Here is a 25135-nt window from a genome sequence, read left to right as displayed (position 1 = left end):
ATGTGTCCAGCCATTAACCCTTCCCCTGGGTTGTGCACATGTTCTCGACAGTCTACCATGATATTCGCTTTGAAAGATTTCGCTGCTAAGCCCAGCATCTGGCCCTGCACATGGGCCCTGTTCCTCTGTCTCCTCATGTGTCTAGTGAAGTTTTGCTCTGTATTGAGCATTGTGGACGACACAAAATGTAAATCTATGCATTTTGTCCTCTCTTGAGAATTGTTGGGCTTCATTTCTAGTTGGCAGGGCAGTTGCTGCCCTAGGTCACGGGGGCTGTGTTGTGTGCTGTCTCGGGCTGTCTCTGGCCTCCCATCCTGACGGGGTCGAGCTGGGAACGCAGCCCGCCTGCAGCTCTCACCGGCATTGGTTTTAGTTCTGTTTGGCAGATGCTTGGAGGCTCAGCCCAGCAGCCGGCACTCGGGCTCTGCCTCAGCTCAGCAGACACTGCACCCTGCTTGTACCTGCTCTGCCATGGCCCACCAGGAGGCCTCCCCCAGGGATGTTCCTGAGCCCCCTTCGTCCAGGGCACAGTCTGGCGCCCAGGTTTGCTTAGCCCAGGTTTGTGGGCACTGTGCTTGGTGGGGGGCTCCGTGGGAAGCTACTTCACCCCAACTGGAAGCAGAAGTACTTGAAAGTGGCTGGTCTGGCCTTTCTGCCTGCCACCCTGCCCACCGGCCCTGCTTTGGAGGGCGTGGACTCTGCTGCCACCCTCTGATGAGTGTCCCGTGGTGCGGCTCCAGGCACAGGCCCTCTGCATGGGGCTGTGGGGCTCCTGGTGCGCCTCACCCTCACCCTCGCTCAGGCATCGCAAAGCAGCTGGTCCACTGTCTGGACCCGCAGGGAGTGTCTGTGGGCTCTGGCTCCCTCGTGGGAGCATTGCCTCCCTAGCCCTGACCAGGCCTCCACTGCTACGCCCCAGGCTCCCGGTCCTGGACACTACTTCTCCACACAGCCTCACCTCCTCGTTATGAGTTCCTGTGTGTACCAGTATCACTCTTTCTTCTCTGTCTTTATGGACAGTCGGTTGGTCTGGGGTCCTACGGGATCATTGCTCAGCAGTTGGTTGGATGCAATGCCTGGGGGCAGCGGTCGGGAAGGCCCTCCCTCCCTGTGCCGCGAGCGGTGGTGGCTCTGCTCAGCCGGGCCTCTCGTGGTCCCAGCACAGCTGGCCCGCAGTGTGGGCTGGAGTCCTGAGCGGGGCCTGGGGTGTGCCCACAAGCCCTGAGCAGGGGCCGTGGGCTGCAGGGCAGGGCAGTGGGAAGCAGGACTGTGTCATGCCCACCACTCTATGGCGCCAGGAGCCCCCAGAGAGGGTGTGTATGTGTGCGATGGAGGACCACATGGGGACGGTGTGTCGTGGTCCTGTGTGCTGGGCCTGTCCCAGAACCACATCACAGTCGCTCTCCTGGACCCCGCTGATTCACCCCACTGCTCCCTGCCTGAACCAGGCCCATGGCTCCTGCCAGCCGGCTCTGGCCTCCAGTAGTCCCAGGACCCACCCTCTGCCCCTGAGAGTCGTCAGGGCAGGGCTCAGGAGACCGGAGGAGGCTGGAAAGCCGGGCCGGGCCCTGCCTTCTGCTGGGGTGGGCACAGCCACATGCCCTGGGAAGCCCGTCCAGCTTAACCACACCACCTGTCCCCAGCCACATGCCCTGGGCAGCCCGGCCAGCTTACCCACACCACCTGTCCCCAGCCACATGCCTTGGGCAGCCCGGCCAGCTTACCCACACCACCTGTCCCCAGCCACATGCCCTGGGCAGCCAGGCCAGCTTAACCACACGACCTGCCTCCAGCCACATGCCCTGGGCAGCCCGGCCAGCTTACCCACACCACCTGTCCCCAGCCACATGCCCTGGGCAGCCCGGCCAGCTTACCCACACCACCTGTCCCCAGCCACATGCCCTGGGCAGCCCGGCCAGCTTACCCACATCACCTGTCCCCAGCCTCATGCCCTGGGCAGCCCGGCCAGCTTACCCACACCACCTGTCCTCAGCCTCATGACCCTGCTTCGCTGCCAAGTGCACAAGGAGTTAGCGCACATCGAGGAGGACCAGGACCGGCTGGAGCCGGCCATGGAGCACCTGCAGAAGGCCATGCACCTGGACAGCCTGGGCCTCTACCAGGACAAGCTGAAGATGATCTTCACCAGGCTGCGCCTCTGCACCATGCTCTACCACTCCCCCGAGCGTGCAGAGGACAGGGCCATCCTGGCCATTGAGCAGGTGCAGGCAGAGGGGGCCCGGCCAGCTCCAGGGGAGCGCTAAGGTGCAGGTGCTGTAGGGAAACAAGGGAGACAGGCCGAGGGCGCCTGCTACCTGCTAGGCAGAGGGTGAGGGGAGGCTGCCCTGGACCACATGCTCATCCCTCCCTCCTCCTCCGTGCAGGCAAAAAAGGCCATGCCCAAAGACAGCGTCAGGAAGAAGCGCGCGCTCCTGGTGAATGCGGGCCTGGCCCTGGCCCCCGACACCTTCCAGATCGTGCTGGACAGCGAGAACGAGGCCAAGGGTGAGCAGCCTGCCTGGTCCAGTCCTGACCTTCCTGCAGCAGGGCCTCCACTCAGCAGTCATGGTGGACACCAGACAGGAAGAGGTCCTTGAGGGCTTAGACATGTCTAGACTGCACCTCCCGGCCTCACTGCCTCCCGCCTCACTGCCTCCCTCTCAGAGGGGCTGTGCCTCTGGTCCCTCTGTGCTGGTTGCCATGGCAGAGCCATGTGGTTTTTACTCCTCACGGTCCTGGGGAGCAGAAGTCCTAGGTGAGCCGTGGCAGGCGGTGTCCCTTGAGGCCACCCTCCCTGGCCTGTGGATGGTGGTCCACCTCTGCTGTCCTGCTGGCCTCCTCTGTGTCCATCCTAATGTCTTCTTTAAGGACAGTCAGATGGGGGCAGGCCCACCCAAGGCGGTGCTCCATGGTCCTGAGTCAGGACGTCCACCGGCCTCTTCCAGGGGCATGTCGGGCATGTGGCACTGTCCAGGATGGCAGGACAGTGGGGGGGCTGACCTTGCACACTGGACATCACTTGGGATCCGAGCAGCCTCTCCCCCCCACAGGCAGTTGTCTATAGCCTCAGGGAGAGTCTAGGCAAATTTCCGATGCTGGAATTCAAGGCTGGGGTCCCAAGCACTGTTGGTGAGCGGCTGACCCAGCTCCTTGGGACCAGCTGGTGGCTCTGGAGGACAGGCAGGCGGGCCCGAGCCCGGCGGGCACCCTTCCGGTGCCATCCTTTCGGAAGCTCTCGTGTCTGACTCCAGGAGCTGTGGGGACTGGAGGCTGGGGAACAGTCATGGCAGAGCCAGGATGAGGGCGAGGAGGGTGGGTGGGATGGTGGCCGTGCCCTGCTGTGGGGGTAGGGGCAGGTCCCTCCCTTGCCCTCGCCCTGGGCCACACTCCTGCTGTGGTTGGGCTGGTCCTGATGAGTCTGAGGAGCAGCTGTAATAGCCGGCATCATCTGCACCTGTCTGTTTTGCTTCCCCATTCATTTGTTCAGTGACATAACCTGCTTGCAGCCTAGGGGACAGGTGCACTTTGCCTGGTGGGGGCAAGACAGCACCCACCCAGGAGGAGAGCTGCGGCCCTTGGGCACAGGGCTCGGGAGGGTGCAGCACTGGCTCCTGTGGGTGAGCACTGTGCCTGCCAGAGGGCGGTCCTCACGCAGTGGCTTGAAGCTGCATCTAGAGAGGAGCAGTGGGTTCAGAACTTCCTTCGTGGAGCAGAAAGAACCCACCGGCCCTTGGGGGGCATGGTTGGGACCAGGGTGGGGGCGGGGTCAGATGGGCGCTTCTGATCCAAGGTGGCCAGATGGCGTGGTCACAGGGGGTGGTGAGCCTGTGGTAAGTCCAGGTACCTCCACGACTCACCCCTGGCAGGCTGGGCCTGGCTGCTGTCAAAGGCCACAGACACAGGCCACCGCGGCACTTCCCGCAACCCTCCAGAGCCCAGCCTTGAGCCTGGACCACACCTGCTGGCTCCTCCCTCATGTGACTGTGCACATGAGGCATTGGGGCTCCATTTGTCTCTGTCCCCAGTTTCCACCGGCAAGAACAGGGGCCGGTTCACCTACCTGTGCGCCCAGGCTCGGCATCACACCCTCAGCGTGGACAAGGCCGCTGGGCACTTGCGGCGCCTGGGAAACGAGAATGACAAAGAGCGGTGAGGACGATGAGGCCCTCTCATGGGGAAGGACCAGGGAGGAGGGAGCGGTGAGGACGGCGAGGCCTGGGGAAGGGCCAGGGAGGAGGGAGCGGTGAGGACGGCGAGGCCTGGGGAAGGGCCAGGGAGGAGGGAGCGGTGAGGATGGCCAGGGAGGAGGGAGAGGTGTGGACAGCGAGGCCTGGGGAAGGACCAGGGAGGAGGGAGCGGTGAGGACGGCGAGGCCTGGGGAAGGGCCAGGGAGGAGGGAGCGGTGAGGATGGCCAGGGAGGAGGGAGAGGTGTGGACAGCGAGGCCTGGGGAAGGACCAGGGAGGAGGGAGCGGTGAGGATGGCGAGGCCTGGGGAAGGGCCAGGGAGGAGGGAGCGGTGAGGACTGCGAGGCCCTCTCATGGGGATGGTCCAGGGAGGAGGGAGTGGTGAGGACAGCGAGGCTTGGGGAAGGGCCAGGGAGGAGGGAGCGGTGAGGATGGCGAGGCCTGGGGAAGGGCCAGGGAGGAGGGTGAGGATGGCGAGGCCTGGGGATGGTCCAGGGAGGAGGGTGAGGATGGTGAGGCCTGGAGAGGGGCCAGAGAGGAGGGAGTGGTGAGAGCAGCCAGTCCCTCTCATGGGGATGGTTCAGGGAGGAGGGAGCGGTGAGGATGGTGAGGCCTGGGGAAGGGCCAGGGAGGAGGGAGCGGTGAGGATGGCGAGGCCGTCTCTTGGGGAAGGGCCAGGACGAGAGCAGAGTCAGGCCCAGCAAGCAGGGCCACCACCTGCGGCAGAGTTCACCTGCCTGGTCCCACGGGGACATGCAGACTCGGTGTCTCTGTGACCACCTCCCCCTGGTGTGTGAGAGACAAGCTCAGCCCAGCAGAGCCTGTAGAGAGACTTGCTCTTTCCTGTGGACACACGGTGCAGCTGTCAGGATGGGGTGACTGAAACAGAGGGGCCCCCCTGGGGGACTCTCTGCCCGGAGGAAGAAACTGTGTGTGGCGTTGCCCCTCATTGCCATGATGACAGGAGATGCCACCAGCACCCGGGGGCACCCCTCGCCCAGAGACAGCCCCAGCCTGACCACTGGCCGCTGACCGTCACACCCACCCCATGCAGCAGAGCCCCCGGGCCTGGGCCCTGCCTGGTCTCCAGGTGGTCCTAGTAACCTCGGAGCTGTAGAACGCAGCTCTTCCTTCAAGCAATCATTCTGGGTGGGTGTCTCCTAACTCACCAACACCTGCCTCTGTCTTCCTCCCTGTTTGGGGTCCTGGAGAGCAGAATTCAGATCTGGGCAGAGCTGGCCAAGGTCTCCCGCAAGCAAGGGGTATGGGACGTGTGTCGGACGGCAAGCCGCTTCTGCCTCCTGTACGACAGCGTCAAGTCAAAGAAGCCAACCAAGCAAAAGCGAGGTGCGCCCCTCACCAGTGCACCCCTTGCCCACGGTGTGGGGGCTTCAGGCCCAGTGCCCCTCTGAAAGCTGAGGTGTCCTTGCCCCAGCATCACTAGGCAGCAGGTCCTTCCTGACCAGGGCCCGCTGGCCGGGCTGCCTCCTGGGAGGGGTCAGGATTGGCCCCAAGGAAGGGCTGCCAGCTTCCAGGATGCCTTCAAGTGGAAGGCAGCATTTTAAATACGTGTACAGTCGGCCTCAGAGCCCCAGGCTCCACATCTGCAGATGCCGCCGACAGGTTTGAAGATGTTTGAAAAAAGGCATCTGTACTGAACAGGCAGAGCTTTTTCTTGTCATGACTCCCGACACAGTACAATAACTACATGCACAGCATTTATATTGTATTGGCTATTATAAGTAACTTGGACATGATTTAAAGTATAGCGGAAGGTATGTATATGCTGTATGCAAATACTGAGATATTTTATACAAGGGACCTGGACATCCATCTGCAAGGGTCCGGGAACCAGCCCCCACAGACAGAGGGACAGCTTTGCTTGCAATGGACTACAGTTGAAAGTTCACACTAATTGTAACAATAGCAAGGGCTCCACTGATTGTCTTAAGAGTACTCCCAGGGGTCAGGGGCCCCCTGTCTAGCAGCTGCCAGCTTGCTCTGACACTGTTGCCATGTTTGAGGCCCCACATGCTCCCCACCTGAGCCCTGCCCAGGCATGGGGGACCTGCCCAGGATTCTCATGTCTTGTATGTTTTCTAGAAAAGAGACGATCTTTAACTGCTGCCATTTCCTCAGGAAAGAAGAAGAGAGGTGCTGAAGGAATGTCCCTGCAGGACAGCTGGGGCATGTCTGAGGTGGTCCTGCAGAAGCAGGTCTCCCCAAGCCTGCTGCGCAAGTTCGCAGAGGTGGGGTTCATCAGCGCCGAGGTGTGTCCTGGGGGTCGCTCTCGCATGTCCGCACGGTCTCAGGTGGCCTGTTAACACACCAAAGATATTCCTCACAGGCACCACCTCTGCTCCTGGAGCAAAACTGTGTGTTAGGGAGGTAGGATTTCCTGGGTCCTTAGGAAAACTTCTAAGAGAAAAATTGAAATGTATAGAAATGTGTGGGGTTGTGCAATTCTGAACGGTGAGTCCCAAGTTACGGAGGCCCAGCCAGTCAGTGTCATTTCACCCAAGGATTTAAATGGAGCCTGCGTCACAAGGATGGAAGGAGGTGCAGTCTCTGCCCAGCGCTTCTGCGGCCCTGGTCTCAGGCCCTGGCCCACGTCACACCAGCGAGGGCAAGGAAGCCTGCCCTTCCCCTGCCCACGTGGATGCGGCTGGGTGCGGACCAGCCCCGGTCGGCGGGCGGAATGGGCCCAGCTGATCAAAGCCCACTCTGTGGCCTGGGCCAGAGCTCCTGCGCCCACCCTGCACCGCGCTGCAGCCACCTTGGTGACCTATCCTGACTTCAGAATTCTCTGTGCCCATCTAGGCTGTTTCCTTTGAGGCCCTCACTAATTTATTCAGTCTCTGGGGACATCAGGACAGAAGCCAACCCCGTGCTCAGGAGGCCGGCCGCGGCACAGGCCAGCCCCGCCTCTCCTCGTGACCCCCTCAGCCAGCACCTGGGCTTAGTAACAGGGAGAGCTGAAGTGGACTGGCGGTGGATGGCATGAGGCCTCTGCTCCTCCATGAGGCGTGGTGAGGGGTGGGGGCTGCGCCTTTGAGACAAGCCCGGTCTCCCTGAGATGCTAGCCAGGCAGGCAGGTGGAGTGGGGTCTGCCATGCCAGTCCTCGCCTTGCGCTGGGTGCTCCCAAAGTCAAAGCTCAGGGCAAAGGTGCCGCCCCTGCCTGCAACCTCTCCTGCCACACTCTTCGTTACAGGCCACCGTCCACCTGCTGCGCTTGGAAGGCGTGGCGCTGAATGACCGGGCCATCCCTCCTGAGGACCTTAGCCAGCACCCAGCTGGCTACGTGCCTGAGCCCCCAGAAATGAACGCAGAGTGGATCACATACAGGTGGGCAGCAGCGTCCCTCTGCCCCGCGGCCGAGCCGGGCTTCTCCTGGCTCACAAAGCAGCCTCCATTTTCACCTCAGTAGTTGAGGTCGCTGGACAGGAAGCGCAGCTGCACTGACCTCGGGACTGAGCAGTGCATCCAGCAGCCCGTAGGCCCGGGCCTGGCTAGTATTGGGGAGGGAAGGGCGTGAACGTTTTCTCAGTGTGGGATTTTTTGGTGTGTGTGTGTGGGTCTGGGGTTGGAACTCAGGTGCATTCGACCTCTGAGCGACACCCCCTGCCCTATTTTTAATTCTTTATTTTGAAACAGGGTCTCACTGAGTTGTGGAGGGCCTCACTAAGTAGTAGCTGAGGCTGTCCACGAACCACAATCCTCTGGTCTCAGCCTCCCGAATGCTGGGATGACAAGCGTGCACCACCACGCCTGGCTTTCTCAGTGTTTTGATGAGCTGCGCTTCTGTCCACTCTAGTTAGCCCTTCTAGCTACCAGGAAGAACAACTCACAGGACAGCAGTGATGCGAAGTGGGGCCATTGGTCCTCTTCTGCCTGCCACAGGTCTCCAGGGAAAGCTGCCAGGATGCACCTTGGGGCCCCACAAACTGACCACACCCCGAATTTGCACAGAACATCCAAACACTTGCCCATATGAGATTACAAGCCCCCAAACAATCACAAGCATGCACTGCCAATCTGGCTGACTTTTTAATCTAAAATACTTTCGACTGAGAACTATCTCACCTTCCTTGCGGTTCAGTGGGAGAGGCCTGCAAGCGGTACTTACTCAGCCAGCCCCGGGCCCTGGCCAGGAAGGAGGCGGCAGCGACCACCGTGTGCCCATTTGCCGTGGTGTTCATTAGGTCATCTCTCATTGTAGCTGCTAGGGCTTCTCGAGCACTAGGCCTGGCCCATGCTCTGCCCTGGTGACCTGCCCAGGGGGTCTGCTGTCATGTGGCGGGACATAGATGCTTTCTAGCCCAGGCTCAGGGCTCAGCAACCCTGCTTCCAGATGGAGGAAGCTCATAGGACTGGACTGCTTCTATACAGCTCACAGGCTAAGAGTAGCTGGGACATTTTTACAAACTGTAAAGCAAAATGGGAAAAAAAATGCAACAGAACCTGTGTAGCTCACAAAGCCCCAAATACTTACTATCTGGCCCTTGATAGATAAAGTTTTCCCTGGTGGGGCCGGCAGGGCAAGGAGCTGTTCACTCACACATGGCGCAAATTTCTCTGTGCCTGCATGGGTGCAGATCACAGAATGGCAAGGAGGAGCCCAGGGCCAGGCTGCTGCCAGGTGGACATGCAGCCTAGGCAGAACTTCTGCCCAGGGGCTCCTCAGAGCAGGTGAGTGGCGGGGACCAGTGCCTGTGGGGCTGGTCCAGGGTAAAGCCGGCATCCAGGTTGGAGGTGAGGACAGACTGGAGCCAGGTGGGCAGAGGACAGGGAGAGCTGAGCCGGGCCGAGCCTCGGGCAGGATGGGACAGCCACAGAAGTGGCTGCTTGAGGCTGGGCCAGAGAAGGTGCCCCAGAGGAGCCTACCTGAACCCGCATGGCACAGACGGCCTGAAGCCCCCTCCAGGCCCCAGAGGGAAGCCCAGAGAGCCTGCACTGGCTTCCAAATGGGCTCCCTCTGTGCGGAGCTACATGCTTGCTGGTGTGTGTTTGCAGAAACTGGATAGAAGGCCTGTCGCAGTACGCCATGAATAACTGGCTGCGCTCTGCGGAAATCGGGCAGGAGATAGGAGAAGCCTGGATTGTGCAGAACGCCGTGGTCTATGTCCTGAACCATAACCACCATCTCATCACCTCCGGGCGGCAGAGGGAACTGGTGGACGCCTTGCTGCACCTCCTGAGCATCGTGAAGGCCACCGGCCACCACGGGTGGGTGTGGGTCTGTGCTCTGTGCCTTCAGAGGGGAGACTGTGGGGCCAGGCGTGCTACTCTGGGTAGAAGGGGTTCCATGGAAACCAGCATAGCAGAGGTGCTCCTGCTTGAGCCACGGGTGACCTGTGCAGGCAAGCGAGCTGTGGCCTGAGCTGGGAGGACCAGAGCCACCCCATGCACCCCTCATCCCAGGTTTAGGGGTTGTGTGGGAGTGGGAGCCTTGGTATGGTTTTAGCCAGGTGGATGTGAACTTGTGAGATACTGTTTTCCCAGCTAAAATTAGAAATTTGAAAACATCAGGTTGGGTCAGAGTGTCATTTAAGATGGGATTTTAGTGTAATTTTTGTTGGTTTGGTTTTTAGTCTGACCAGGAGCTTGCTTTTTTTTTTTTTTTTTCCCCAGATAGCGAAGTAGGATGCTAGAATTAGGCAGAGTAGATGAGTACTGTGATCATTAATTATGCTCAGTAATGAGTGGACCACGAGGTGGAGGACTGCACAGCGGTGCTCACCTCTGGTGGGAGCCACTGCCCAGGGGTCCTGGCCTGGAGTGGCCCAGAGCTTGGAGGGACCTCTGACGCGTTCCGAGCCACAGCCTGGCCTGCGAGTCTTTGCAGCAGGGTCCCTGCCTCTTGGCACATGGAGACCATCTGGCTACCTCCTGTGCTTAGCCTCAGGTCCACTCTGCCTGGTCACCACCAGGGTGGCCCCTGCCTTGGCCCAGCCCTCCCGGGGCTCTCGAGGAGCCTGCACAGGGTCACCCTCTCAGGTGGAGACCCAGGCTGCCTTGCCTGAGTGGTGGGGACTCTAAGCTCTTCCCTCGAGGGCCTGGCCCCATCTGCTAAGTCCTGAGAGAGGAGTTGTGTGAACATGCTGGTTGGCCCCAGCCTGTGGTGGCTCTGCAGAGACCTGCGTGTGACACACACCTGAGCCCGGAGCCTTGTGGAGGCAGTCATGGCGATGCTGCAGGGATCTGGGGCCTCATTCACCTGCTTGTCTTCCAGGGACGCAGTTATGCTAGTGATGCTCTGCAATGCCTTGGCTCGAGGCTTGATCATCAGCTGGATCCCCACCCAGACGTCTGAAAAGTCAAAAAAGATTTTGCGACCCAATCTCTTTCATGTCCAATTGGACTCGGGAGCCTCCTCTGAGATCAGAACAGCGGTAGAGGTAGAGCCTCCTAGGCCAGGGCTGTGGAGCAGGAGGGCAGCAAGGCTCGGGCCCGTGAAGGGCCAGGACACACACTGGGGTGGGGCAGGCCGCAGATGGTCATGGCAAGTCTTCTGAGGAGCCAGCTGCCTGGAGTGGGGTACAAGGCCCCAAGTGGGGTGCTGGGACGTGAGCTGTGACCAAGGAGACCTGGGGTGGGGTCAGCATGCTGTGCCTGCTTAAACTCATGCAGACCCCCACCCCAGGCCCTGGTGAAGCAGCGTGCTGGACAGCACGAAGCCCGCTACCCACACTGCTGTGGACACCTGGCAGGTGGAACTCGTGGAGACCCGGGCCAGGCTGGAGAGATGGAGGCCAGCAGGGCTCCTCCCTCTGCCCAAGGGGCACTGTGAGGGGCGCAGCTCTGGGGCCCCGTGTCAGTGCAGGGGGCCTGGAGAGCCCTCAAGGCAGTCTTCATCCCAGAGGATGTGGAGCTACAGGGGGTAGGACCCTGCACTGCAGAGAGAGATAGCGAAGGAGAGAAGGGCCTGTGTGCACAGGGGCGGGAGGAGGACCTCCCCGAGGGCTCCATGCCGCCCACCCGCCAGGCCCAGGACTAAAAGGACTGGCCTGGCGTGAAACCCAGGGGTGCAAGGGCACCACCAGAGCCCAGAGAAGCTCAGTGCAGCACCCAGCTGTGCGCAGGAGCTGCACTGCAGGCGACAGGGCCACTTGTTCCCATGGTGTCTCTGAGGGACAATGCAGGGCCTCCTGGAAGTCCATCCAAGTGACGATGGAGGGGCGTGGCGGGGCAGTGGGGAGCCCGGGCTCCTCGTGTCTGCAGGGTTGTGGCCCGTGTCCTGGCTTGGAGGTTGGTTATGTTTGGTGCAATGACTACTATACTGGCCCAGGCTCTGGTAACAGCCCGCATGTGGGGTTTCATCCCTGCTGGAAGGCGAGAAGTCAGGCACAGAGCAAGCCAGCAAAGCACACGGTAGCTGCACCTCTCCGTTGTCACCCCAGAACCACCCCAACCAGAGTGGGGTGACTGCTTGGCCCCTCACTTGCCAAGGACTGGGTGTGGGCTCGGGCTCCCTGCCTAGACGCAGATCTCGTGAGGCAAGGCCCGTCCACCCAGGTCTGCGAGTTCGCGCTGAACCTGACCAACGGGAACGACCCTGAGCAGGTGGTGCCCACCAATGTGCGGCAGCAGCTCATTGCCGCCTGGGTGAAGGCCAAGCAGCTGGCACAACAGCAGATCGGGCCGAGGCTGGGCACCGACGAGCAGGTGTGGCATCACGGGCAGCTGGGGCATGTGTGGTGGGCACAGTGGGGACCTGCGGCTCCCTCCCCAAGGTGCGGCCCTTTGTTGTCATCACAGCCTGCCACTGGGCCAAGTTGCTAGGAGTGTCCCCATCCGTGAGGTCTGGAGGTTCTGTCTCCCTGGACCGCCTTGGCCACCAGGAGAACCAGGAGCCGAGGCCTCTGTGGGGTTTGAGCGCGGCACCTCTGGGGTGCAGCCTCCACAGAGCTACTCACCAGAGAGTCATCCCTTGGCAGGGCTGGAGTCACCCGCCATGCCCCCTGTCAACATAAGGGGACACAGCCTGTAGGGCCACCGTACAGACTGGGGCCCCAGGGAAGGGCCCGAGGGAGGGCGGAGGGGCGTTGGGCAGCATGGGGGCGGATGGGAGCCCCGTAGAGGAGAGGGGAGCCTCCAGCTATCTCCCCAGACGCCAGACAGCACCGCCTTGTGGGCTCAGGCAGGGCTGCCCATGAGCCTTTGGGGACAGGAGAAGGAGGTTGCCACTCACAGAAGTAGCTAATGCTATGGGAGTCACGAGTGCTCCAGACTCGCAGCCCCCTCCCTGGGGCCCAGGACAGGCCCTCAGTGCCCACCCCTCGCCAGCAGAGCACCAACGAGGACATCAGCAACATGACCAGAGTCCTCGTCGCCCTGGAGATGTACTCCTGCAATGGGCTGGGCCTCATGGACTTCACGGTGCCCCCCCTGGCCCAGGTGCGTGCCAGAGGGTTCTGGAGGCATGCCCACCTGCAGCCATGTGCAGGGCAAACCCCCAAGAGAGGTGAGGAAGCTGAGGCTCAGGACCTCCCAGGCAGCGGTGTAGACTCAAGCACACCGTCTCCACCACATCTCCCAGCAGAACGGAGCGCTACCCTCAGAGCACCCCCGGGTTGCTTTGGAGTGCCCCTGATGTGAGGAAAGGTGTTTCTCTGGCCGGCACCTCTGTCCAGCTCATCCTACGCCCTGGGGCCCGTGGGCAACACACAGGCTGGGGCAGGAGGCCGTGTGGGCGGCAGGGCATCCACAGCCTTCAGTGGCGATGTGGCTTTTGGCTGTGAGCCGTGCTGTGCCTCGTGAATTGTGGCTCTGTCTGGAGTAGTGCAGCTAAATCACTTGTGCTGAGACACCTGCACTGAGCAGGAGGTTGAAGGTGGTACCTGCACTTCCAGAGAGGCCAGACAGCAGGCTAGGGAAGTCCTGCCACTAACGACTCCCTTCTCTCCCGCCACTGCCCACGGCAAGCTGGTGAAGATGGCTTCCGAGTGCAGTTGGCCAGAGCCCCTAGTGGAGCTGCAGACACTGACGCGGCTGACCCACTTTGCCTACGCTGCCCATGACCACGAGCTCACCATGGCCTGCTCCCAGAAGGCCACGCAGATGGGCATCAAGTACCTAAGGGCATTCCGCCGGTGAGTGACCCCACAGTGACACCCCGATGGTGATGACACGCGGCAGGGAGCTCACGGAGGGCTGCAGGAACCTGACCTGCCTCGGGTTGGTCCACCGGCTCCCTCGGCCAGCCCTGTGGAGGGCGGCCCCCACCCACCAGCTCCACATCTCAGGGACACGCCCTCAGTGGCTCCTCCCACACACGGAGGCACCTGGACCACTGGCTGTGGACATGGCAGGCAGAGAAGGGCCTTGGTTCAGGCTGCCACGACAACATGCCACAGGCCCAGAGGCCTGAGCAGCAGGAATCCATGGCCTAGGTCCGGAGGCTGAGGCTTAAGGCCTGGCAGAGCTGGTGCAGGGGAGGCTGCCTTCTGGCTCACAGAGGGCGCTTCTTCCTGCAAGACAGCTCCTGGTGCCTCTTATGGGGTGCTAAGCCCACGTGAGCCTGCAGCCAGGACCTCGCTGCCCCATCTCCCACGTGTGACACAGACAGCTTTGTGAAGTAATTCTGAGCAGACCGGTGCACCTAAATAAACCCAGAAGTAACCAGAGGTGGCCTCAGTGGAGAAAGGTGCCCTCTGACCTGCCACCTGCCGCTCCAGAGCCGCAGAGTAGCCACGGGGCCTCGGTTTTCCCTACAGTTCCATACTCCCGTCTTTAGTCGTTTGACGTTGCACTAAGGTGGTCAGAACCTGCAGCACTTAATCTCCCCTCTCTCTGAATGGGGGGCTGGTTGACGCCTGTCGCCGTGAGAGCGTCCTGCCAGCTAGTGCTTTCCTGGCGCTGGGCCTTGTTCAGCTTCGCCCTGAGTGCAGTTGTTCTGAAAGCAGCCCTGTCTCGGCTACAGAGGTGTCCCTGCAGCCGGTGGCGGATTTGGTCAGTGATCCCAGGTCTAGGCAGAGCCTCTGGTGGTGGCACCAGCCACAGCAGCAGGATTCGGGAGGTGGTAACATCTGCCCTGCGGGTCAGAATCCCCTCAAGGACAGGTTGGACAGGGCTGGATGGTCTGCCTGTCTCCCTCACAGACAGCTCTGGGGCCTGGGAGTCAGCAAAGGAATGTGACCTCGGTGTCCACAGCGCGCCCTCCCGAGCCTGGGCCTCCCTCACGCATCAGCAGGAACAGTGCCGTCCCTAGTAGCCCTGTGCCTGGCACCCAACAGAGGCTTGCTGCCCCTCGTGCCATGCAAGGAAACAGGCAGGCAGAGGCGTGCTCGCACTGGAAGCACGAGGGGCCATGATCAGACCGGGCGTTTGGCTCTAAGAACCCGTTGGCAGGTGGAGGCCTGGTGCTTGAGGAGGGCTGGCAAGTCCTGGCACCATGGCAGGGAGAGAGAGGTTGGATGAGGCTGAAAAACTGATTGCATCCATTTGCAGACCACCACCGCCCTCTCGTGGCGACTGGCGTCGCTGCTCCCTGCGGCCTCTGTCCTGGGTGGTGTGCGGGTTTTCACCAATCCACAGGGTCTGGGAGCTGGGGTGTGGGGAGCTGGAGAGCCGGGGGAACAGTGGCCCGTGCTCAGTGAGAGACGGCGCATGGTGTCGCTGTCTGCTGGTCACTGCCAGAGCCCTGGGACCTTTTGTCAAGCAAGGTACGCGGGCAGGTTCAGACATGGGCCCTGCAGAGGACTTTTGTAAATGACACACTTTTCAAAATTTACACATACTTCCCATTTTCATCCCAATTAGTTTCTCTTTTAAAAGTTATGTGTAGAAATTCCAGCATGGAATTTGTTACAGAGTAATTTTTATGATAGCATTTCAAAATAATAACAAGTATTGTTTCCAGTTCTTGGCAAAAAATAGTGCAGTTACAAATGAATTTGAATCCTTAACTGTGAATGTGTAATCACCCAAATCAGATTTACTTTATTATGTTCATGCAAAGAAATATATATTAATAAGACATTTCAGGTAGATACTTAAAATAGACATAAAATTGGTTAAGAGAAAATATTACAAGAATGTCATTTGGCCTGCTACTTTAGTCAACACTTCTATTTAACATAATCACTGATAATATTGGGTCTACATAAATTTAAGTCATTCTTTATACCAGTTCTATGCTGAAAAACAAAATGTAAAACTTGAAAAAACACACAAAACGATTATTTTCAGACAGAGTTATGGATGGCACACAGTCACAGTTCTTACAGAAGGAAACCCTGAAAGGAGCCCTGCTCGCCCCAGCATTTTACCTGGGCAGCCTACAGCTGGCAGTGCTGGGAAGTGGAGCCCAGGCAGGATGGGAATGGATGCTCCTGCCACGGAGGCAGAGGGAAGAGCCGCCTCGTGAGGGCCATCGTCTCCTCACAGAGGCACCGAGTGGGCAGCGGTGCATGTGCCGGACAGGAGGCGCAGGCCTGAGGCACCAGGGCCCATGCCGTGCTGAGAGGCACTGGACTATGGGAGGCTGAGCTTCCAAGGAGTCAGAGAGAACATACCTGGAGATGTAGCCGCTGTTGGCCCGCCCAGACAAAGCCTGCTCCAAACCCAGTAAGATGCAGCCCGGCTCCCAGGAAATCTGACCGGAAGCCGACATCAGTCAGGGTCCAAGCAGCCCAGGCCTCACAGGGTCTAGCATGCAACAATTACTGGACGTGAGGGGGTGGGACAGTGTGATGCACAACCAGGAGAAAAAGCAGCAGACCCAGACCCGATATGTGCATCGAAATGAGCAGACAGGGCCCTAAGACAGCCACTGGAAACACAGGAAAGGGTTTTAACGGGCACAGTTAGTGTGCAAGGGGGGAGTTCAACAAATAAGTGGCAGCCATAATAAGATCCTAGTGGAATTTATAGTACTGCAGCCTCAGGATCCGAAATGGCAGTGTCACCAGAAGAAAGAGGGGAACATCAGATTAAACCCCGAAGAAGCCGCGGGACCCAGACAGAGCAGCTGCCTGGGAAGCTCAAGTACGAAGAGAGAAGCCTGATGAGCAAGGGGACAGGCCGCGGTGCCGGGACAGGCTCAGGGCCAGAGGCAGGGAGGGAACGGGGCTCTGAACACATGCTAGCTGAAAATAACAGCTGGAGTGTCAGCTCCGAGCTGAGGACAGGGCATGCCTGCTGAGCTCTGGGCCAGGAGGAGGGCCAGGATTCTCCATGATCCTCAAGCCTAGTTCCATTGCAGCCAAGTTAAGACCAAAGACAACGGGACAATTGTGTAGAGAAATGGGGTGGGGGGTATTATAGACAGGACAAGAAGGGTACAGATTACTGATATCATCAGAATCAATGCAAGCCAGGAGACAAAGGGAAGAGGCTATCACTCTAGAATTCGGCATCCACCAGATCAGCATTGTATCATTAGTAAAAGCCAAGAGAATCCATTCCCAGCACAGCTGTAGATGGGGAAATATTGAAGGAAGTTAATTCTTCAAGCCAAAGGAAGGTGTTTCTGCATGGAGACTTGGTTGGGTGTAATGAAGAGCACCCCAAATGGAAAGCTTTTGAGAAAACATAAAAGTTCTTAAAGAGACATTTGATTGCACAATACAAAAGTCACACTGCACCACGGGGTTTCTAGAAACGCAGACGCAGCATGTAGGGCAGAGGCGACACAAAGCACGGGACAGGTAAGAGGAAGCATGCGTGGTCGTGTGAACAGCCGAGCGTGGTCCAGGGCAGAAGGGGCCTGGGAAGGACTCGCCTCGCAGACCCTTCAGCACATGCTATAGAGGAGGCGAACGAAGAGGCATGGTCAGAAATCCAGCAGCCCAGAGGGACCGGGATGCCAAAAGATGAGCAGTTGGCTTAGAGAAGAGAAGGGTCATGTAGGTCCAGGGGACAGCGGGGAGCAGAATAGGCCCAGCAGCCGTAACTGCTCCACAGTCCCATCGCAGTGCAGCCAGCCCGCGCCTGTGAGGCGAGACCGGCCACGCGCTCTTCCCCATGGCGCAACGTGTGGACACGGGTCAGCGGTACGAGCTTGGGAGGTTGCAAGATGGCCGCGTGGCTCTGGCACAAGACCAGAGAGAGCCGCTTCTAGCAAAAAAGCGTAAAGCCTGGAGTCTGCTCACTTAGGAGCAGAGCTTCAAAACACAAGAAGCCAGACAGCGGCTATTTACACAGAGGTAGTCACAGGTGTCAACAGCTCTCAGTAGCTGATAGAGTGGAAAATCAGCAAGGATGCAGGCTTGATTAAGCTGTCAGTGGATCTCACCAAGGACACCGAGACACTGCCTAACATGGACACTGCAAAGACCCCGGCTCCCAGGACAGCAGCACCAGCTGGGCCCAGACCCCTCCTCACATCCTGCAGGGCGGTTTTGGCCTCCTACTTCCATCACACAGTCTCAGTTTCCCTTTCAGAGCACAGACCCCACCCCCCACATGCATGCACACACATGCACGCATGCACATGCACACGCACACATGTGTACACGTGTATTCATGCTGCACAGCAGGTCCTCGCAGGCCAAAGGTGAGCAGCCTCCTCCTCTGGCTGCTTAGGGGAAAGTGCAAACGCGCCATCTCCCCAGAGTTTATTGTTCCTGGCAAAATAAACTCAGTGCTCCGAGCTGAGTGCAGCACCTGCCTCTGCAGGCGGCGCCTTAGTGTGTGTGTGGCACGTTTGGGAACACTGGGGAGAGGCCACTGCTGCTCTGAGTGGTGCTGCAGGGGTGAACCTGGCTGAGCTCTGGGGGCTAGGAGGAGGGGCCCGACTGAGCATAAGGATGGCTGGTTGGTTCTGCAGGGCGTCCGCTGCAGAACAAGCCACCCAGAGCAGTCATGAGAAACCATGGCTCATGATTCTGCCTCACAGTGCTGTGGTTGACAGGGCTCAGCCTGTAATTCTGGTTTAGGGTCTTTTATGGGGTCACCATCAGGGCCAGCAAGGCCCACTGGCCAGGTCCACAAAGCCAGCCTGCAGCCCGGGATCACGTGCCTGGCAGGTTCTTGGTGGCCCTCCTCATAGGCACCAGCACCAGCCTCACTGTGGCCTCTCTGCAGGTGGTTGTGAGGCCCCCCCAGGGAGTGCCCAGGACCCCAGCCACATGCAGCCACTGCACCACAGTCCAGGGCCAGGGAGGCCAGGGCCACTCGTCGCTGTTTCCCACAGGGGGCCCTGTGGCCGGCCCAGATTTGGAGGATAGGGTGCAGCACACGGGGCTGGGTGGGATGCGTCTCACCTCAGAGACCGCCTCGCAGGCCCGCAGGGACAGGCCATGCTTGGGGGCTTGGCGCTGCACCCCACTCCGCCTGCTGCTCTCGCCCTCCAGGGTGGAGTCCCAGATCGTGGCGGAGATGCTGTGCATGGTGACCAGCATCCAGGGCCGGAGCATCATGGAGAACCTGAAGGGGAGGAAGCAGCTGAGGCTGGTGGCGGCCAAGGCCTTCTTGGAGAGTGCCAGGTATGGGCCGCGGGGGCCCAGGGGCACTCCATGCCGTGTGGCAGGCACCAGGGACACCAGTGAGGCCCACCAGAGGAGCCAGGAGAGTGTGAGGCTGTGTGAGTGTGCGAGTGTGCGTATGCGCTTGGCCGTGTCCTTCCGGGCGCTCCAGCCGAGGGGCCCACAGGAGGGGCTGGGGACCCCGCCCTGCAGCGCAGTGGGGCCTGAGCCAGGGAGCTCAGGGAGCCTTGCGGAAGGGGCAGGCAGACACCACAGCACCCGCCTCAGGCCGCCTCGCCCCTTCCCTGCTGCGCCCAGGGCTCCTGGGTGGCAGCTGTGGGTGTCCTGCGCGGCTGTCCTTCCAGGTTTGGGGGCATTGCGGGCAGCAGCGCCCTGGTCATGGTGGCGGCGCGGCACTACTGGAACACGTGGCTCCCGCTCCTGTCCTCGGCTGCCAACCGCAAGAAGGCCAAGGGGGCCGTGCAGAGGCTCATCAGCATCATCAACAAGACAGAGGCCAAGAAGCAGGTGAGGGCACCACGGCGGGCAGCGCGGCGCCGACCTCTGCCTCCCGCCGGTCACTCGCCTCTGGCCTCCTCGCTCCCTCCCTCCCGCTGGTTTTGGAGTGAGCCCTTTATCTGCTGTCTGGGACTAACCACCAATGCCGACTTCGCACCTCTGCCCTGGTGATGGGCATTCTCTTGCCTCGGTCTCTGCAGCCCATGAATTTCATGTCATTAAGGAACTATGAATTATGTTAGGGGAGTAGTCTCAGGGTGGCATGCGCCACCGGTGTATGTGTTATGTGTGCCGTGTGTTTGTGGTACATGCTGTGTGCTATGATATGTGTAGTGTACATGTGGGGCATGGTGTGTATACTGTAAGTAGCAAACCTTGTGTGGTGTGATGGTTTGGTGTGTGTGTGGTAGGGTGGGTGTGGCATTGTGGTATGGTACATGTGTGTGATGTGTTCGTGGTGTGTGACATGGCACGTATATGGTATGTGCTGTGTGTTGTGTGGTGTAGATGTGTCTGTGGTATATGGAGTGTGGGGTGTCTGTGCTATCTGTGATGGGTGTAGCATGGTGTGTGCGAGGCATTTGGTATGGTGTATGTATGTGACGTGTGGGGTGTGTGTGGCATGAGTGTTCATGATATGCTGTGTGGCATGGCATATATGTGTATATGTAACGTGGTGTGTTGTGTGTGGTGTGTATGTTGTGTGGCGTGTTGTGTGTGCGGTGTGTGGCGTGTGATGTGCGGAGTGCATGTGTATGTGGTGGGTGTGGTGTGGAATGTTCATGTGTGATATTGTCTGCTATACGTGGTGTGTATGGAATATGGGGGGTGTGGTGTGTGGTGTGGTGAGGACACATTGTGTGTGGTGTGTGGAGGTATGTATATGTGATATGCATGTGCTGTGTTTGTATGTTATATGTGGGATGGGTATGTTGTATATAGTTTGTATGTGGTATGCATATGGTATATGGTGGCATGTTCTGTGTGTGTGATGTGTGTGGCATGTGTATGTGGTATGTGTGGCGTGTAATAGTGTATGGCGGCATGTACGGTGTGTGTGATGTGTGGGGGGTGTAAATGTGGTGTGTATGTGTGCATAGAGGCATGGACGCTGTGTGTGATATGTGTGGTGTGTATATGGTGTGTGGTGTGTATATGGTATATAGCGGCATGTACGGTGTGTGATTTGTGTGCTGTGTATGTGGTGTATGGCAGTATTGCGCTGTGTGTGCTGTGTGTGCTGTGTATATGGTGTGTGTGGTGTGTATATGGTATATGGCGGCATGTATGGTATGTGTGGTGTGTATGTGGCGTATGGCAGCATGTACGCTGTGTGTGATGTGTGTGGCATGTGTATGTGGTGTGTGTGGTATGTATATGGTATATGGTAGCATGTACGATGTGTGTGGTGTGTGTGGTGTGTATGTGGTGTCTACCTAACCTTGCGCTGGGAGCCTTTTCTTCGGGGTGAGATGTGCCTTACTGTCGTTAGGAAGGCTTTGCCCTCCCGTAGTGCAGGACAGCAGCCTCAGGGTGGCGCGGCCTCGCGCACCCTCCCCACTCCCCTCCCCAGGCCACATGCCCCCTTCTTTCCTGTCTTCTCTCCAGCTTCCACAATGAGAGAAACTCGTGCCCCTTGATGGCGGTTGTTTTGTTTGTGTGTTGCTGCAGGAGAAGGGGAGTACTCTGCTCCTGCACCAGTGGCCCACGGCAGACTTCCAGAGCAGCGGGGCAGCTACCGAGGGCCATTTTCTCCCAGGTTGGAGGGGCAAGACTGCCATGGGCTCGGGCAAGGGAGGAGGATGGAGTGCGCAGTCCAGCACTCTGTGTTTGTCTGTCCTGTGCCCTCATATGAGGACAGCTTGTCATGGGATGACTGCAGGCATGTCCATGCCATGTTGACACTCTTGTGGACCCCAAGGCCTGCAGCCCGGCTGCTCTAAACCTTGCTGTGGCCAAGGCTGGCCTCTTGCTTTTGCTGGCAGAGAAACCATGTTTTCCTATTAAATCACACACAAAAAAGTGGAGATATAATCCCAAAGAGGGGGCACACTGAGCTGAGAACAGTAGGACCATATTCTACAATATCAATTTGAGTTGACGAAAATAAAGAAGTATCATTATTTTTTAAAAGACAGTCTTCACTGTTAATCAAGAACCTGTATGTGTACTGGGGAGACGTTCAGATGCTGCAGGATGAGAGACTGGTTGCTGCCTTGAGTACTTTAGATAAAAATTAAAATTATAATAACGTCATAATTTGCCAAATTGATGACATTTGATTTTCATTCATAAAACACTGAATGAAAATGTGGCCTGTGTAATTAAGTGGAAGTAAAGTACTAAACCCCAACGGGTGTTTGCAATGGCTCCATGGAAGGAAAGACAGAGGCGGCCCGGGCAGGAGCAGCCCCGCAGCCCAATCCTGGGCCAGCACCGCGGGGGCCGGCAAGTCAAGCCGGGAACACCCGTACACAGTCAGCCTCAGATTAAACAGCTCAGTAGCTTTTAAAAACTCACATTCCACAGGAATATCCGAATGTCAAATTTGGCAGAGCAGACATTTTGTGCACTTCAACATAGACAAAATTAGACCTTGTAGGTAACAGGAAAGGCAGAAAGTCAAAGAGTAGACAGGGTGGGGAGTCCTTGCATTGACCTTGGCAGCAGAACTGTCTGTCTGTGGCACGTAGACACTGCGCCGGCCAGGACAGGGTGGCCCGGAGGCCCTGCCTCCATGCTCTGATTGAAGGAGCCTTGGTGGCCAAGGACACCTCAAGCCCAAGCCTCGCTGAGTGAGCAGTGGGACTTGGCCAGGCACAACTGAAGCGGGCGTGGTGCACGCTTGTAATCCCAGTACTTGGGAGTCTGAGACAGAAAGATCATGGGCTCAAGGCCAGCCTCAACAACTCAGTGAGACATTCTTTCAGAATAAAAAATAAAATAGGGCTGGGGGTGTAGCTCAGAGGTAGAATGCTCACCCCTGGGTTCAATCCAGCACCATCCCACACACACGCGCGCACACACACACACACACACACACACGCACGCACACACGCACACAAGAGGAGAGGAGAGGGCACTTAGATGGGCCTCCCTCCCACCAAAGCCCAACTGGCCAGTTTGGGTGATGCCAGTCGTGGTTCCCGCATGCTGGGTATTGGCCAGTGCCTTCACGTCCCCCGGGCCGGAGAAGACGGGCAGTGTGTGAATAGCGGGGAGCCACCGAGCTGGGCAGCGCAGCTGGGTGCCTTCCCTCCACAGCGATGGAGGGGCCATAGCATGTGGCCTCGACCCGGCATCCTACGCTGCAGAACTGACAAGAGCCGCACCAGCAGGGCAAGGAGCTCCACGCCCAGCAACGTCCACCAGGACAGCCTGCGTCTGGGCACCGGGCTTGGGCTTGCTTGGGCCGGGATGCCCCAGTGAGTCTGTGGCCAGAGACGCTGGGAGGAGGATGGCTCTCTGCTCTTGTCAAGCCATCTCTAAATTATAAGAAAAGTAACATGGCTTCAAGGAAAGGCTGGCTTGGAGGACCTGTCGTAAACACAGGACTCACATTACCCGTGATCCCGGGTCTGTATAAGTCCGTGTGCAGGGCTGGCTGAGGGCCCCATGGCCAAAGCCCGCTGTGAGCCTCTGAGTCCAGCAGGCCTAGGGTGAGCCTGACCGTTCCCACCTCAACTCCAGGCTGCTCCTGTTAACAGCACCCCAAAGCCGAGGGCAGTGGTGACAGGACCAGCCATGAGGCCTGGGGCCAGCTCTCCACCACAGGGTGTCCTGGCCAGTGGGCTGACGTCAGCCCTGCAGGGCAAGCGAGGCTCAAGCAGGGGGCGCCAGGGGCAGAGGTCAGAGGGTGCCAGCTGGTGTGGGCATGGGAGCTGGCCCTGAGGCGCTGCCTCCTCCACCCCAGGGGCCGAGGATGACCTCACACTCCGCGCGGCGCTCTATGGCCTGCTCTTCCACAGCCACGCAGACCAGGACGACTGGGAGGGTGGCCTCAAGGTGCTGGATGAAGCCGTGCAAGTGCTGCCCCGCACGGCTCACCGCCTGTGAGTGCCTCAGCGCCCCGTGCTCGCGGCGCTGCCAGTGGGCTCTCATGGCCTCTTCCGCTGAAGGACCGCATGTTCCCAAGAGGACTCAGCAGGAGTGGAGCCCCTGCCCAGGCCCGAGCCCTGCTTGGTCCCCTGGGCTAACCTGCCAGCAGGAACACGGATGCCCCAGGTATCTGCGCAGCAGAGCACTCAGCTGAGCACTGGCTTCTCTTTCGTTCTTTAGCTTGATTTTCAAACACATGGTCATTGTGAAGGCTAAACTTGGCCAGAATTTCACCATGGAGATTCAGAAGTTCAAGGACGAGAGCGAAAGCTATGTTGCCCGCATGTGGCACCGCCTGGCCCAGAACTCCAAGGACACTTACGGAGAGCTGACCTGCTACTACAACGCCATCCAGGCACTGCAGGTGGGCAGCCACAGAGAGAGGAGGCTGACGAGTGCTGGGCACTGGGGCCTTTCTCCTGCTGAGGCGAGGCCACGGCTGACCTGCCCTCCAGCCAGGGGGAGCCTGGGCCGCAGCAGCCGTGGGGTCAGGTCCTGGGGATTGTGCTCCCTTCCCCTGCCCCGGCTGTGCCCCAGGTTTCCTTCCAAGGGCTCAGGTTTCCGGTCTTGAGCTCAGGCCATTGATCTGTGCCAGTCAGTGTGTACGGAGTGAGGCAGGGATCTGTCTTCACTACTCAGCACTACTTGCTGAAAAGACTTTACTCTTCCGAGCCCCTTCTGTCCACCCCCATGAGGTGGAAGACCTCTGCGGTTGGTTCCAGGCCAACTGGCCCAGCTGCTCCCTCCTTTCTGAGCCTCTTCTTGAGGGAGGGGCCCGGGTTAAAGCTGCCCACAGTGTCCTGGCCTAGTGTCCTGAGCTAGGCACCACCCATGAGTCTCCAGCCCTGGCCTTGATCCTGGACTCTCACCTCTGCACCTCTTGGCCAGCCGTCTGCCCTTCCAAACCCCAGATCAGACACTTGCTCTCACCAGGGCAGCTGTGTGCTCCCCGTCTGCACCAAGCCCACCGCTGGACACCTGCGTAGGCACACACCCAGCTCCAGCACTCCTTTCCACCAAGGTCCCTGTGAGCGCAGCCCCAGCCACACCTCTTCCTGGCCCTCCACTTTGTTCTCATCAGAGCCCCTCTGCACCTCCCCAGGTCCTCACCTGCCCCCGCAGGGCCTTGCAGCCTGCCTGCCCGAGTGCCGCGGCACAGATACCCTGGCTCCCTTGCCTGCTGAGGCTTTGCCCAGCCTCCTCAGCAAGCCTCTGTCCCCACTGCCAGTTGGCGCCCCGTCCTGCCGGCTGCCCAGCCTGTAGGTTCATTCTGTTGAGTGTTCATTTCTCTGGCACCACAGGGGTGAGGCCTCACACCTCCCACGCACCGCCCTGCACGGCCTTCCTGGGATGAGCAGTTGGGTGCAGGTGTTTGGCTGTGACTCTGTTGGTGGGTGGGGTGATGCTGTGAGGCTGCACCCCAACCGTTAGGAGCTCGGGAGGCTGAGGAAGGAAGGGTGTGTGCGACTCTGGGCACAGAGCTGGAGCCAGGCCAGTGGTTCCGCTGTCTGAGGTCAGGCTGGGGTGGCCACGGGCCTCCTCTCCTCACCATGCCTTTGCCACGGCCAGGGCCCAAGGAGCCTGATGTAGGACCAGTCTCATTAGAAGTGGTCTCCAGGAAGCTACAGGAAGTGGGTGGCAGATGAGTTCAGAGTGAAGCCCTCGGACCGTGAATGTCAGGCTGCGCCTTGTCTCACGCCACAGAAGCCTGAGAACGAGTGGCAGAAGGCTGACTATATCGTGGAGTTTAGCGAGTGGCTGTACCACAAGCAGCTTCCTCTGGAAGATGTGGTCTTCCACCTCAAGTGGGCCATCGAGATCCTGCTGACCATGAAGTCCACCAGAGCCGCCCCCCAGCCAGAGCCTGAGGTGAAAGGTAAGGCCACCCACTGCGGGCTGCGGTCCCGCAGGGCCACACCTACC

General features: G+C 59.2%; 1 protein-coding gene across 1 annotated transcript in view; it reads left to right on the top strand.

Annotated features, from left to right (window-relative positions):
- The window catches only part of CFAP46 (cilia and flagella associated protein 46), a gene marked incomplete at both ends in the record, with an annotated part of 88889 nt that overhangs the window by 24542 nt on the left and 39212 nt on the right, over positions 1-25135 (top strand). The window contains 17 exons of the mRNA XM_080694888.1: positions 1994-2222; positions 2385-2505; positions 4026-4149; positions 5403-5533; positions 6326-6456; positions 7399-7532; positions 9201-9413; positions 10420-10585; positions 11703-11852; positions 12477-12584; positions 13113-13279; positions 18485-18616; positions 18961-19123; positions 20786-20873; positions 23028-23166; positions 23393-23576; positions 24917-25088. Of these exons, the coding sequence (XP_080551014.1) occupies positions 1994-2222; positions 2385-2505; positions 4026-4149; positions 5403-5533; positions 6326-6456; positions 7399-7532; positions 9201-9413; positions 10420-10585; positions 11703-11852; positions 12477-12584; positions 13113-13279; positions 18485-18616; positions 18961-19123; positions 20786-20873; positions 23028-23166; positions 23393-23576; positions 24917-25088 (2552 nt within the window). The remainder of the gene's footprint in view (positions 1-1993; positions 2223-2384; positions 2506-4025; positions 4150-5402; positions 5534-6325; positions 6457-7398; positions 7533-9200; positions 9414-10419; positions 10586-11702; positions 11853-12476; positions 12585-13112; positions 13280-18484; positions 18617-18960; positions 19124-20785; positions 20874-23027; positions 23167-23392; positions 23577-24916; positions 25089-25135) is intronic.

The sequence above is a fragment of the Muscardinus avellanarius genome, assembly GCF_963383645.1.
Source record: "Muscardinus avellanarius genome assembly, chromosome: 4".
NCBI classification, from domain to species: domain Eukaryota; kingdom Metazoa; phylum Chordata; class Mammalia; order Rodentia; family Gliridae; genus Muscardinus; species Muscardinus avellanarius.
The sequence above is the reverse complement of the archived record's forward strand: the minus strand, read 5'-3'. Positions and strand labels throughout refer to the sequence as shown.